The 14,222-nt window shown below is 44.8% G+C and overlaps 2 protein-coding genes across 2 annotated transcripts in view; both read left to right on the top strand.

Moving 5' to 3' along the window:
• The window catches only part of ANGEL1 (angel homolog 1), a 230,098-nt gene that overhangs the window by 6,982 nt on the left and 208,894 nt on the right, over positions 1-14,222 (top strand). The gene's annotated exons all lie outside the window — the stretch shown is intronic.
• On the top strand, positions 1,146-6,049 carry IRF2BPL (interferon regulatory factor 2 binding protein like). Its single transcript, XM_054027726.1, has one exon. The coding sequence runs from the start codon at positions 3,130-3,132 to the stop codon at positions 5,314-5,316; it is 2,187 nt and encodes a 728-aa protein (XP_053883701.1). The 5' UTR covers positions 1,146-3,129; the 3' UTR covers positions 5,317-6,049.

Here is a 14,222-nt window from a genome sequence, read left to right as displayed (position 1 = left end):
GAAATCCTACAGCCTTCACTAAATCACTATTGCTGTAAGCAGACTTTCACTTTAGCTTTCCAGCTGTCTTGCTTGAATCTTGCTTCTGTGAAGCCTTTATCTTGTCCACAATTTAGGTATGAAATTCCTAAGTGTGAAATCCACTTTCCCTTGAGATCATCTCCTTCAGAAAATTTGCATAGAGGAGACTCAGATAATTCAAGGACTTTTATGTCTATCTGGTGCCTCTGTAAGCTTTCCCCTTTTAAAAAATAAAGTAACTTTGTCAGAATTTATTCTCTTATTGTATTTTATCTGCTCCTGCCACTTCTATAACTTTTTATAGTGTGCATTTCTTCAAGCCTTCTCTTAAAAATAAGATCATATAATTACCAAATTAACTTTGCCTTCATTATAGACTATCAGCAGACATATTGAGATGTTTTAAACAATTAGTGAATTGAGAAGTATTGGTGATTTGAAGGGAATATATTTATTTGAAGAAATAACATCACCAAAGTGTGAAATATGAAAAGAGTACAATATAAATTGATTGATTTTTATATAGCTATTGTTATAATCAACATATAAAGCGGTAAATTGCTAATGCTGTATATATGCCTGTGTATATAAGGGAAAAGTGGCACTATGCCATGGAAATCAGAACTGCCTTTACAGACAGAGAAAAAAATCAAATGGCAATTTTTTTCAGTGTTTTTGCTCAATAAAGGAGAGAGTTGAATAAATATTAATATAAAGGAATAAGTTATCCAACATAACCAGCTGTAATATCCTACAGCTTCACTGAGTGTAACAATATTTTCCCTTGTGAATCTTGACTCATACTGGGTAGCTAAGTATCAGGGGGTAGCCGTGTTAGTCTGTATCTACAAAAACAACAAAGAGTCTGGTGGCACCTTAAAGACTAACAGATTTATTTGGGCATAAGCTTTCGTGAGTAAAAACCTCACTTCTTCGGATGCATAGAGTGAAAGCTACAGATGCAGGCATTATATACAGACACATGGAGAGCAGGGAGTTACTTCACAAGTGGCGAACCAGTGTTGACCTCCCTGCTCTCCATGTGTCTGTATATAATGCCTGCATCTGTAGCTTTCACTCTATGCATCCGAAGAAGTGAGGTTTTTACTCACGAAAGCTTATGCCCAAATAAATCTGTTAGTCTTTAAGGTGCCACCAGACTCTTTGTTGTTACTGGGTAGCTAGTTACATTGTATGAGCTGGAATATGAGTGAGTGACGCAATGCTGTTTGCAGTATGCAGAGGAATACTTGCAAGTTTCTTAGTAATCGAGTCCCAACAGTGAAAGTTTATTATTCTTTGGGAGTGGACAGCACTTTCATTGTTTGCAAAAACAGAAACTGACTGCAGTGAGAATAAAAATGGGTTATCCACCGCCCCTCCTTCTGAGCATGGGCACTGGCGTGCACAACAGGGAGGGGGAGGGGAACGTTCAAGTTTCAGAATCGCAGTTTAGAAAGTAAAAGTTGTTTTCTGTTAGTCAAACGAACCCACAACTAATTTGCATTAACGTAGGCTGCTTTGAATATTACGCTTAGACTGCAAACGTATAAAGGCTATTTAAAAGAAAAACGAAAGCCTTGAATTCTCACAGCACTGGGGAAATCCTATGTCCCTTAGCATTAGTGAGATGATATCACATCGATTACGCACCTGCTTAGCCTCTCTTACACCCCTGCGCAATACACAGCGCGATGTTTCTCAGTTCAATCTTAGACACTCACCAAATAGGGATCATTTACACACAACAAAAGTGGAAGAGCTCCTAATGTATTCATGGGATTATTGAAATTATGTCATTCTGTCAGCAGGATCATTGAAAAAACGAAATCAGATAAAGATTGCAAACATGGTTAGTTTGGGAACCTTGCACGTTTGCTTTAGCAGCCGGAGTGCACGTAAAACCCACCGAAAGACTTGGTGGCAGGAAGCTGCAATTGCCAGGGAGGCTAAATGGAGCGATTCGTAGCTAAACTCCTGCAAACGAGACATTTGAATTTAGAAAGCCCAGCCAGGAAAAAAAAAAGTATTATTCTGCATGTGCTTCCTGGCTGCGCTTTCGTTTTGGAGACGCTGCCATGAGGGGTGGAGAGGAGGGAGAGGGAGCGATCTTGTGTTTAAGTTTCCAAACATAGCCCTTGGTATGTCTCTCCCTTTCATTTCCAGCGGTAACTTGCATCGCTTCAGCTGTTGTACACACAAGAACGGAGGAAACGGGCAGAATGTCGAGCATGCGCAATTTCAGAGCAACAAGTGGGCTCCAGGTCCATAGACAGAGGAAGTGGGGGGAGGGGAAAGAAGCTGGTCAGTGCTCGAAAGGGGAACTGCAGAGGGGGGAGGGGGAGAGAGGGAGGGGGAAGAGGAGAGAGCATGGCGGTGACGTGAGGGCTCCACCCAGGTGGCATCCGAGCTGGGGAGAGAGAAGGAGGGAGGAAAAGAGGGGGGAGAGCAGGGGGAGGAGGGGCAGAGCCGGGTTTGGAACGCAGAGTAGCACACAGTGATACTCAGGATTCCAAATTCGAATTCCGAGGAGCGATCGAGGATGTGAGTGTGGAGCAGGCGGCGCCGCTCGCCATGCTGCTGCCGCCGTGAGAAGTCGCCGCCGTCGCTGCCCTCGGGCTGCTCCCTCATCTTATGCGCCTAGCGCTCGGGAAAGTCGCCAGGGCTCCCGGGACCGAACAGCTCCTTGTGGTCCCCTCTCTAACCAGCGGATCAGCAGGTAGCTGAGTTCGAGGTCGTAAGGCATCAGCTGTGAATAGAAAGGGGACCCCCATCTTCCACCGTGCACCTCCCTCCTCTCCGGGAGGAGGAGCAGCAGAGAGCAAGACAACGCAGGGAAACAGAGGCGGCTAGAAGGCGACCCCCACCGGAACAGTAAAAGCGAACCCCCCCACACCCCAGGGGCAACAGTGTCAGCACCAGGTAGAAGAAGCCCCGTCCAGCAGCCACAGTGAGTGAAAAGCTAGGCGACCCCTGCCCAAAGGGGCAATAGCACCAGGTCTGAGAGCCCCCTCTTCAGTACCAGTAGGGGGTGGTAGACGCAGCTATACCCCTCTCCCACCCCCACCCCTTCCGTAACAGCAGGCAGCTCCAGCAGCCAGCTCCACCATGTCCGCTGCGCAGGTGTCCTCGTCTCGGAGACAGTCATGCTACCTGTGCGACCTACCCCGCATGCCCTGGGCCATGATCTGGGACTTCACTGAGCCCGTGTGCCGGGGCTGCGTGAACTACGAGGGTGCCGACCGCATAGAATTTGTGATCGAGACGGCTCGGCAGCTGAAGAGGGCGCATGGCTGCTTCCAGGACGGCCGTTCCCCAGGCCCCCCGCCTCCTGTCGGGGTCAAGGCTGTGCCGCTCTCAGCCAAAGAAGCGGCCGCGGCGGCCCAACAGCAGCTCAACCATGTGGACGCCTCCTCCAAAGCAGCTTCTGCCGGGCTTCCCCAGTCCAGCCTGGACCGCTACGGACTCAGTGCAGCTGAGCAGCGCAGCCGCTTTGAATATCCGCCGCCCCCGGGAAGCCTGGGCAGCAGCCACGCTGCCCGCCTGCCCAACGGGCTGGGCGGCCCCAATGGTTTCCCTAAGCCGCCGGAGGACGGCCCCCCGGAGTTGAACCGCCAGAGCCCCAACTCATCATCCTCTTCCTCCTCCTCCCGCCGCGGGGCACACGGGGGCCTCGTGCCCGGCCTCCCCCCGGGGGCTGGCGGGGCCCAAATGAACGTGCCGCCCAACCTGCTTCCACAGACTTTACTCAACGGCCCCACAGCTTCTGGCGTGGCGCTACCTCCCCCGCACGGGGGGCTGAGCGGCCGCGGCGGGGGACCCCCAGCTTCCTCCGCATCTTCCCAAGGGGGCACATGTGGCGGTGGGGGTGGCAGCGGCTCGTCCTCCGAGGCCTGCGGGAAGCGACCAGGTTCGGTGTCCAGCAGCGATCAGGAGCGGGAGCTAAAGGAGAAGCAGCGCAACGCGGAGGCGCTGGCCGAGTTGAGCGAGAGTCTGCGGAACCGGGCCGAGGAGTGGGCCAGCAAGCCCAAGATCGTGCGGGACACGCTGCTTACCCTGGCCGGCTGCACCCCCTACGAGGTCCGCTTCAAGAAGGACCATGCACTTCTCGGCCGCGTCTTCGCCTTCGATGCAGTCTCTAAGCCCGGCATGGACTATGAGCTGAAGCTCTTCATTGAGTACCCGAGCGGCTCAGGCACTGTCTTCTCCAGCGCCTCGGGGGTGGCCAAGCAGATGTACCAGGACTGCATGAAGGACTTTGGCCGCGGCCTCTCCTCCGGCTTCAAGTACCTGGAGTACGAGAAGAAACACGGCTCCGGCGACTGGCGGCTCCTGGGCGACCTGCTGCCTGAGTCTGTGCGTTTCTTCAAGGAGCTGGTGGGCGCGGACATGCTGCCCCAGCCTTACCTGGACGCTAGCTGCCCCATGCTCCCCACTGCCCTGGTGAGCCTGCCCCGGGGAGGAGCCGGAGTCGGCGGGGCGCAGGGGGCCGGGGCCGCTTCCAGGGGCCCCGGGGGAGGCGGTGGCGGCGGGGGAATGCGCAAAAGGAAGGCGTCCCCGGAGCCCTCTGACTCGGCCGAGGGGGCCCTGAAGCTGAGTGACGAGCAGCAGCGGCAGCAGTGGATGGCCAGCCAGAGCGAAGCACTTAAACTCACCATGTCGGCTGGGGGCTTCGGGGCGGTGCACGGAGGGGGGCCCCCACCCCCACCGCCTCTGGGGCCTCACTCCAACCGGACCACCCCGCCCGAGTCGGCCCCTCAAAACGGACAGTCCCCCATGGCCGCGCTCATGTCGGTGGCCGACACACTGGGCAATGCCCACTCGCCCAAGGATGGCAGCTCGGTTCACTCCACCACTTCCACCCGCAGGAATAGTAGCAGCCCGGTGTCCCCGGCCTCGGTGCCGGGCCAACGTCGCTTGGCTTCCCGCAACGGGGACATGAACCTGCAGGTGGCCCCGCCTCCCCCCAATGCCCACCCTGGTATGGACCAAGTGCACCCCCAAAACATTCCAGATTCCCCCATGGCCAATAGCGGGCCCCTGTGCTGCACCATTTGCCACGAACGCTTGGAGGACACCCACTTTGTTCAGTGCCCATCTGTACCCAGCCACAAGTTCTGCTTCCCTTGTTCCAGAGAGAGCATCAAGGCCCAAGGGGCAACTGGCGAGGTCTATTGCCCAAGTGGAGAGAAATGCCCCCTAGTAGGTTCCAATGTGCCTTGGGCATTTATGCAGGGCGAGATCGCTACCATTTTAGCTGGGGACGTTAAAGTGAAAAAGGAGAGAGACCCTTAAAGATAGGAAATCAAACTCCTTCAGCTTCCTGAAGATGTAGAATTGTGAATATAACAAACTGCAAAAGTTAGTCTTATGTATAGACATTATTTTCGTCGTATGTTTCTATATTTTGAAACAAAGGTATGTACTCTTCTTCATTTGAAGGATAGAGCTGGTTTTTGTTAAACAGAATATACTATTGTTTGGTTACTACATAATACCTGTTCTCATTTCTTTGGCAGTGTGTTGGCTAGGTACAAAGTTAATAGCCCTTAGCGATTACCTGCTGCTGGTGTGTATTTTTGTAAATGTATGCACTTCTTGAAAAAAGAAAAAACACAAAAAATACAAAAAAAAAATTTTTTTTGCCAAGGCCAGTGTTGATGCCTAAAAAAATTGCTACAAAAATGGTGACAGCTTATGTTTTACAAGCCCTGAGTGTTAGTCTTTCACTTTATTTTTTGTTTGTTTGTTTTTTGTTTGCAAACGGTGGGGGTGGTTTGGGGGATGTTTTTTGTTGCAAGTTTGTAAGGAAAATGTTTCAGTTTGTTTCTATTGATCTGAACGTTTTTAATCTTCATGTGTTTTTTGTTTTTGCTTTATTGATGCACGGATGCTTTTGAACAGTAGAGCAAAATGCTGTACATGGAAAACATGCTCTGTTTGTCCTTTATACATTTCTGTAGTTAACAGAACACTGTAATGTGCCTTGGAGCTTAGTAAATTGTAATAAATTCAATTGATATTAATACTTCTTGAGTAGCAAGTTTTATTTTTCTCAGAGCTTGGGCAACAGATACAAAACATGTTGCCTTTTAAAAAGTCTGTTAATCCAAAAGATTGCATTCATTCTGATAATTGTGGCATTTGTACTCACACTTGCATATATGTATGATGATGTTATCAAACCTATCTAGATCTTGGCTCTGTGCCTATTTACATTTCACCTTTAATGTTGCAGTAACAGTTGCTGACTAAGCATTTTCTGTTTACTGTTTCTGCATCTCATTTCCCCCCTAAAGCTTTCCAGCTGCAAAGTGTTTTTTACACTACATGCATCCTTTTGCATGTACAACTTAACAAGGACTGAAATCTTAGAAAAATTCAACCCTCTTTTATGCAAAAGTCCAGCATTGTGGCTAATAACTTTAGTCAATTTAAAAAGTGTTCATTGAAGCTTGGCAATGATAATGGACTCTGGATAATACACAACTATGTAATTGAGCTCAGCACAAAAAGGACAGCTAACAATTTATGCAGTTTGTGCTGCACTTGAGTATAGCTAATGCCTCTATTAACTGGATTTTTATTTTGTTTTGATGAACATTTGATGAAAACTAAGTTGGTAGGCAATTCAGGGTTTGTGATGTCCCCTCCTCCCCTCAGGTGGAGAATGATTACTAACTGAACTGCATTAAAATCTATTCTTACTGGCAATGGGCAAATGTGATTGTTCATCTTATTAACTTTTTTAAGTGACATTTGCATTTTCTGGAGATGAGGGGGTGGGGCATTGGAATACCTATTAGGTGGTCAACAGACAAAGTAAATACACAGACCTCTTACTGGCTAGAAAATGCAAACAAACCTAGTGTGAACTTTGTCCTCTTTGTGAGGCAAATGGGAGGAAGGATAGAAAACCTTAAACAAAAACATCAGCATAAGTCCCTTTGCAGTATCATTAACAGAACAGAGAGGTGTCCTAGGGCATTGTGTCATAGGTTGTGAGCAGCGGGTATCATTGAAGGTTGGGGACCCTGTAAAAAAACACTTACGATATGAAGAGGCACTTTTAAAAGTCTAGTTGGCATTTGGCCTTGTATCTGGTTGCTGCTAATAATAAACTTGGTTTCTATTCCTGGTAGAAGTGATAAATGAAATGGTGGAAGCCTTAAGTCTATGGTCTTTTTGTGTGTATTATGCATCCTTAATCTTTTTTGTAGCTACAGCTACTTTGTGGTTTCCTTTCCTACCTGCTTTGAGACTCATCCCTTGGTATTATTATAGTCATGTTTTAAGAAAATGACCTTGTATTTTTTTAATCTTCTGCCAAGTGTTGTATTGTTGCTTATGAATCTCATAACTTATTCCTCTGAGGTAATTAACTTGGGCTAATAATGCACAACAGAAGGTTCTGAGTTAATTATTGAATACAAACTACACATTTTTAAAAAGTGTGGATTTATATTGATAGTATTTTTAAGTGTGTATTTTTGAACATGGAGCTACCACATAGGATTTTATTCCCCAGTCAGAGATAGCAGGATTAAAATGATGTTTTATTGACTATCCAACAAGGTCTTTACCTACTGCAAATGCATGAAGTTTCAGTTTAACACGTAATAAGAATAAATTCATAGTAATGTGTGGATTGTAACCACCATTACAACAGAAAACACTGCTGGCAATTCAGCATTTAACCATGTCATAAAAACTTGAATATGCTGATTTAAATGAATATATAAGTAGAGTAATCTTTGTAATACTGCAATCAGTCATTAATTATAGAAAGCTCTGTTTTGGTGGATTTAGGTAATTGAAAGGAACTATAGCTAAGTATTCTCCAAAAGCTTTTGTTGTTATTTAGTATTTTTTTAAAATAACAATCAGTTTTCAAGGACTGCCAATCTGATTTTTAGCAGACAAGAGAAAGGTGAGAGACAGTAGACATGTATGGAAAATAAGCTTGAATTGAATTGTAATACTGCAGTTAATTAAAGTTAACCATAGCTAGAAGGTATTTGTTGTATGGAGGGTTTTTTTTGTAACCATATGACCTTTTCTTTTACTGTGACCCATTAAGCAGCCAGTCTGGGCATATCAGCCAGCGTTTCTTTGATCCCATTCCATCAGCTTTTTTCTTTTTGAAGATGTCCACAGCTGACAAACAAGCTGTAATCTTTTGGGGGGCTTTCAGTTACATAGATTCAGTTGATTTATGTATATTTTTAGTGTCATTTTCCCCTTAGGATTTGTTAGTTAAAACCTAATCTTTGCTGAAATTTGTATTCATAATATTGTGTACTCATTTATTTCTCCAGGTTTTCATTTTTCTTATCTCTCTTTTTTTTATTTAAAGGGGGAAATATTTAAACTTTTTTGCAAACAGCTTTTCAAGAATAGATTATTTTGGCCATTTCCTTAAGCAGCTTTGGACCTTTAGTTGCTAAGAAATGGGGCAGAATAATCATGGCCGGGGATATTTTTTAAAAACTTGGTAGCTCTTTCTTAGCTAGAGATTTATATGTTTGAACAAAACTTAACACAATTGTAGCAAAGGGGATGGGTTCTATATGTTGAAAATGTTGCACAGTTTGATTAGGAGCTGTGATCTTAGCAACCTTGGCAAGTCTTATTTAAAACAAATCTTTTTTATCTTTGTGGTGATTTTTTTTTAGCAGTGTTATGCACACAAACATGATCCCAGCTTCACTCAACATTTTAGCCCCAAACTGGTCATGTGTGCCTTTGTTTTGAAATGACAGTCTCTTTAAACTCAGACTGGCTGCCAACATACCTTTGAAAACGTGTAGTAGTCACTGGATAGAGGTTGTCTTTACTTCTTTAGATGTCTTATAACTAAGCAGAATTTTTCTTCACCTCAAGGAAAGGGCTTTGTCTCTTTGGAGATCTGAGATTCACAACTGTACTACTATGTAGTGGTTGGTTTGCAGTTCTTGCCATTTTCTTTTTGCTGGTGTGCAGCCATTCTCCATTCATAGTAGGTTGGTTTATGTTGTGCCTTAGCAGCCTCTCTCTGTGCCAAAGTGACACATCCTGTAAATTTTCAGTAGACTATTGAACTGTCAATGTAATGCTGACTCTTATAAGGCTATTCTTGAAGTAGAACAGCTTCCCCCTTGGCTTTCAGCCATCAGAACCCATTACAGCATGCATCTTCTACCAAAAAACACTGCACATATTCCCTAATATTCATTCCCTGGAGGAGGAGAGGATGTGACTAAACCCTCCAAAATAAAAGGGAAAATACATATTTTAAAATATTATCAGTGTTGGTATAAATTGCATAAGGATATTGGGATTGTTTTCAAGGACTTTGGACATTTTATAATGAGATTTCATTCTATAATTCAACCCTTGCATTTGGAATTGCTAATAAAAAGAACATTTGGAGGGATTGGATCTGTCTGCATTGTAATATGAAAACAATTGCAGACATGATTTTTTCTCTGTTTGTCTTTAAAATTAAAAATGCATGTCTATAGTGAGGCTGTTTCACAACTATTCTTCTCAGAGGAAAGTGTCTTTCTCTACACGTGTTTGACATGAGAATGTTACAGTACAGCCTAAAACCACATTCCTTACCCTCCAAGAAGGGTTTTGCAGGAATCAAACTCTCTCTTGGTGAACATTGTTTTTTACCCCCATTAAAAGAATAATGAGAGATTATATGTTATTTAAAATTTCTGATAGCAAACCCACCACGCCCTGTCAGCCATCCACAGAATTAAAAACAAAAACAACCTGTCCACAGAGAGAGAAAAGCGAAGGGGATCAGTTAGATAAGTGGAGGAGGTGGTATAGCGGGGGACTCTTGCTACAAGCCTGTCCAAGATGATTTTCAGACAGGTTGAACGGGCTAAATTACATGGGGGCAGCTAGTTTAAAGGTAAGTATATTGTACAGTCCAGCTAGCTTCCTGCCTTTTTGAAATGGAGCTTGTTTGATTTCTTTCTTTTGCTGATGGTGGCTGCAGCAGCCAAAGAAATGTGAGTGTCTTATACACACACAGAAGCCTGCTGACTGGGTGATATTGCATTCCTCCTGCTGCTGTGTGGATTGCCTTCCCATTGCGCCCTTCTAAGGTTATTTGAAGGAGGTGGGGGTAGGGGTAAGGGTGAGGAGGGTCAGGCTTCTTACATTTCAGCTGAGTTGGTATCAGATCAGAACCCTTCCCCCTTCCTCTTCAAGCCAAATGTAGCTAAAACACATTCTCTGTTGGTTTTATGCCCTTTCACCAAGAAAGCTCAAAAAGTTGTTTGCTGCTACTCTCTATGTTAGGTGAAGAATGGTTTCTTGAAAGGAAAATAACTATTCCTTCCCTGTTCTGATCTGTTTTTTCCCATTGTTTCCCTCACTTAAAGAGAGCTAAAGCAAAAGCTGTGTTTTCCCCAGCTATGAACATTCTGTGAGTAAATACCTGGAGCTGTTAGGGGGATTGGCTAACTCAAAGGCTGGTTTATTTTCTTGCTAAAGAGAAAGGAACTTTGCTTTGTTTAGCTCCGCTGTGAATAAAGGTTCAGGCTGGAAACCCCACCCCAGTTTCTTGCTGCAGCAGCAGCTCTGTTCTTGGCTGCTTTGCAGAGGCAAAACCCTGGGAGAGGCGGCACTGGAATGCTATGGCATGTGAACACAGATGGAATTAACTCCAGTTGACTGGGCCCCGGACTAGACAGTCATGTGACACTCCCCCCCGCCCCCCCCGCAGAAAGGATTGGAATGGGGGATGTGAAACATGTCTGTGCAGCTTCAAGGAGCCGAGCAGAATTCCCCACTGTCATCATCCTCCTCCCCTCCCTCCCTTCAGGCTGCCAGAGGGGAGGGCTGATTACAGTTTTGCTATTGTTCAAGTAACCTACAAGTGGATTTGCATGGAAGCAGATTGGTAGGGGATGGGGATGGGATTTATTAGTAGAGGCTAAACTCCTCAGGATTACTGTTAGGTTGAGAGATTCTCAATGGGACTGATCCCTGTGTGTGCTCTTCGGAATGAAGGAGTTTGAATCTCCTTTTCTGCAAGTAGGTGAAGGGGTGGCTATATGAAGCAGAGGAAGGCAGGGTACAGCTGGCTGGAGGGAAAGAGCTTCACCTTGGCTTAAACTGTAACTCTCCACTCAGAGCATGTAGCTCCTGGCAGCTAAGCTCATTCCAAAGCCTTGACTCAGGGTTATCTGCACGCTGGGTAATAATCAGAATCACAGGAGGAATGTGCGGAGAAAGCAGCCATGGTGGAAGCTTAGGGCAGTATTTCCTCAGTCTTTTTGGGCAAACAACCACTTAAGCAGCCTGACTTTGACTGTGCCAGCTGCCTTCTAGTTTAGTGTGTGTACTGCCTCTGGTCTTGGAGTACTGAAGCCCAAATGCCATGAGGAGGGTGACCCCAGTGGGGTTTAGGGGCCAGCATAGAGGCTTCTCACTGAGGTAATACTAATATTTTGCCCTGCTATACGCAAGGCCCTTTCATGCACAGTTCTCAATGCTTTACTAATACTAATTAAGGATTGCAACACCAAGGAAGCAAGGGTATACCCACTCTGTGTTAGTTTACCCATTTTCCACAGGGGTAATCTAAGTGATTTAGCCAAGGTCAGGTACTGTGTCTTTTGATTACTGCTCCAACTACTGATCCCCCTCCCTCCTGGGTAAGAATAAGGAAACCTGTGTAATAACCACAAAAGTCTGAAATGCTTGCACTGCTTTACAATGCCAGGCTGTTTGCTTCCTTCCAGTGTCCTTCATGCAAATGGTTTCAAGGCTAGAGCCTGCTGCAGTTCTTGCTGATGCAATACACCAAGGACTGGGGTGAAGGATAGCGTGTGTATGTGTCAGAGGATAGGAGCTCTCCCTTTGGCTGCAGTAAGAGTTTAGTACATTCAAATCAAAGGCAGGAGGGCTGCTTTAAATTGTTATGATCAAAATCTGTCTAAGGCACTCTCATCTCAACACAATTAATGTTAACAAAGGACGAAGGAATGCAAGCCAAAATAGGAAAAGAACAGATTCAAATATATTTGGATAAATTAGATATATTCAAGAGGGCAGAGCCTGATGAAATTCATCCTAGCATACTAGCTGAAGTAATCTCAGAACTGTTAGCAATTATTGTGGAGAGCTCCTGGAGGATAGGTGAGGTCCGAGAAGACTAAAGAAGGGCAAATATAGTACCTATCTCTAAAAAGGGGAAGAAAAAGGACATGGGGAATTATGGACCAGTCAGACTAACTTCAATACCTTGAAAAAGACTGAATAGGTCTGCAACGAGGAATCCTTGATTTCAAAAGGGCAAACTTTAAAAAATGAAGGGAAGTAGTTAGGGAAGTGGACTGGACTGAAGCGCTCAAGAATCTGAATGTGGAGAAGGCTTGAGATTACTTTAAATCAAAATTGCAGAACATATCTGAACCCTCTATCCCAAGCAAGGGGGGAAAATTCTTAGGCAAGGTTTGCAGACCAAACTGGATGAACAAGCATCTTAAGCAGTTATTAAGGGCTTGTCTACACTTAAAATGCTACAGTGGCACAGCTGTGTCACTGTAGTACTTCAGTGTAGACATTACCTATGCTGACAGGCAGGAGTCTCCTGGCAATGTATGTAATCCACCTCCCCGAGAGGCAGTACCTAGGTTGATAGAGATATTCTTCCATCGACCTAGCGCTGTCTACACGGGGACTTAGGTTGGCTTAACTATACCCCTCAGGGGTGCGGATTTTTCACACCCTGACCAATGTAGTTGAACCGACCTAATTTCCTACCGTAAACCAGGCCTAAGAGAAAGCAGAAAGCCTGCAGGGAATGGAAGAAGGGATGGATCAGCAAGGAAAGCTACTGCTTGGCAGTAAGAAAGGTCTGATCTACACTAGACAATTGTGTTGGTGTAACAATGTTGGTCAGGGAATGAAAAATTCTTTCGTCAACCTAACTACTGCCTCTTGGGGAGGTGGATTACCTGGGCCAATGGGAGAATCCCTCCTGTTGGCATAGGTACTGTCTATACTGAAACGCTACAGTATAGACAAATAAGAACTGCCAAAAGCCAAGCAGAGATGGGCTTTGCGAAGGAAATTCAAATCAATAGTAAAAGGTTCTTTAACCATATAAATAAAAAGAAAATGAAAAGGAGTGGAACTGCTAAGCATTGAGGATGGGGTTGAGATTAAAGATAATCTAGGCATGGCCCAACACCTAAATGAATACTTTGCTTCAGTTTTTAATAAGGGTAGTGAGGAGCTTAGGGAGAATGGCAGGGTGGCTAATGAGAATGAGGAAATGGAAGTAGAAATTACCATATCTGAGGTGGAAGTCAAATTCAAACAGCTTAATGGGACCAAATCAAGGGACCCGGATAATCTCCATCCAGGAATATTAAAGGAACTGGCACATAAAATTGCAAGCCCACTATCAAGGATTTTTAAATGAATCCAGAAATTTGGGGATTGTAAGAAAGGAGGGAAAAAAGTAATCCAGGAAACTTCAGGCCCATTAGTTTGACCTCAATTGCACACAAGGTTTTAGAACAAATTTTGAAAGAGAAAGTAGTTAAGGACATAGAGGTTAACAATAATTGGGATAAAATACAACAAGGTTTTACAAAAGGTAGATTGCCACAGACCAACCCTGATTTCTTTCTTTGATAGGGTGACTAGATGTCCCGATTTGATAGGGACAGTCCCGATTTTTGGGTCTTTTTCTTATATAGGCTCTATTACCCCCTACTCCTGTCCCGATTTTTCACATTTGCTGTCTGGTCACCCTATTCTTTGAAAAGATAACAGATTTTCTAAACAAAGGAAATGCCGTAGATCTAATATACCTGGATTCCAGTAAGGCATTTGATACAGTTCCACATGGGAAATTATTTATTAAATTGGAGAAGATAAGGATTAATATGAGAATTGAAAAGTGGGTAAAGATCTGGTTAAAAGGGAGACTACAATGGGTCATACTGACAGATGAACTGTCAGCCTGGAGAGAAGTTACTATTGGAGTTCCTCAGGGAACTGTCTTGGGACCAATCTTATTTAACATTTTTGTTAATGATCTTGGCACAAAAAGTGGGTGTGAGGTAATAAAATTTGTAGATGACACAAAGTTGGGAGGTATTGCCAATATGGAGGAGGATTGGAATATCATGCAAGAAGATTTGGATGACCTTGAAACTGGAGTAATAGAAATGGGATGAAAT

Source organism: Malaclemys terrapin, chromosome 4, assembly GCF_027887155.1.
Source record: "Malaclemys terrapin pileata isolate rMalTer1 chromosome 4, rMalTer1.hap1, whole genome shotgun sequence".
Lineage (NCBI taxonomy): Eukaryota > Metazoa > Chordata > Testudines > Emydidae > Malaclemys > Malaclemys terrapin.
This window is presented reverse-complemented; position numbering and strand designations above follow the sequence as displayed.

Bases quoted from the DNA above. Each gene is read 5' to 3' on its own strand.
- IRF2BPL (XM_054027726.1), top strand. From the start codon at position 3,130: ATGTCCGCTGCGCAGGTGTCCTCGTCTCGGAGACAGTCATGCTACCTG.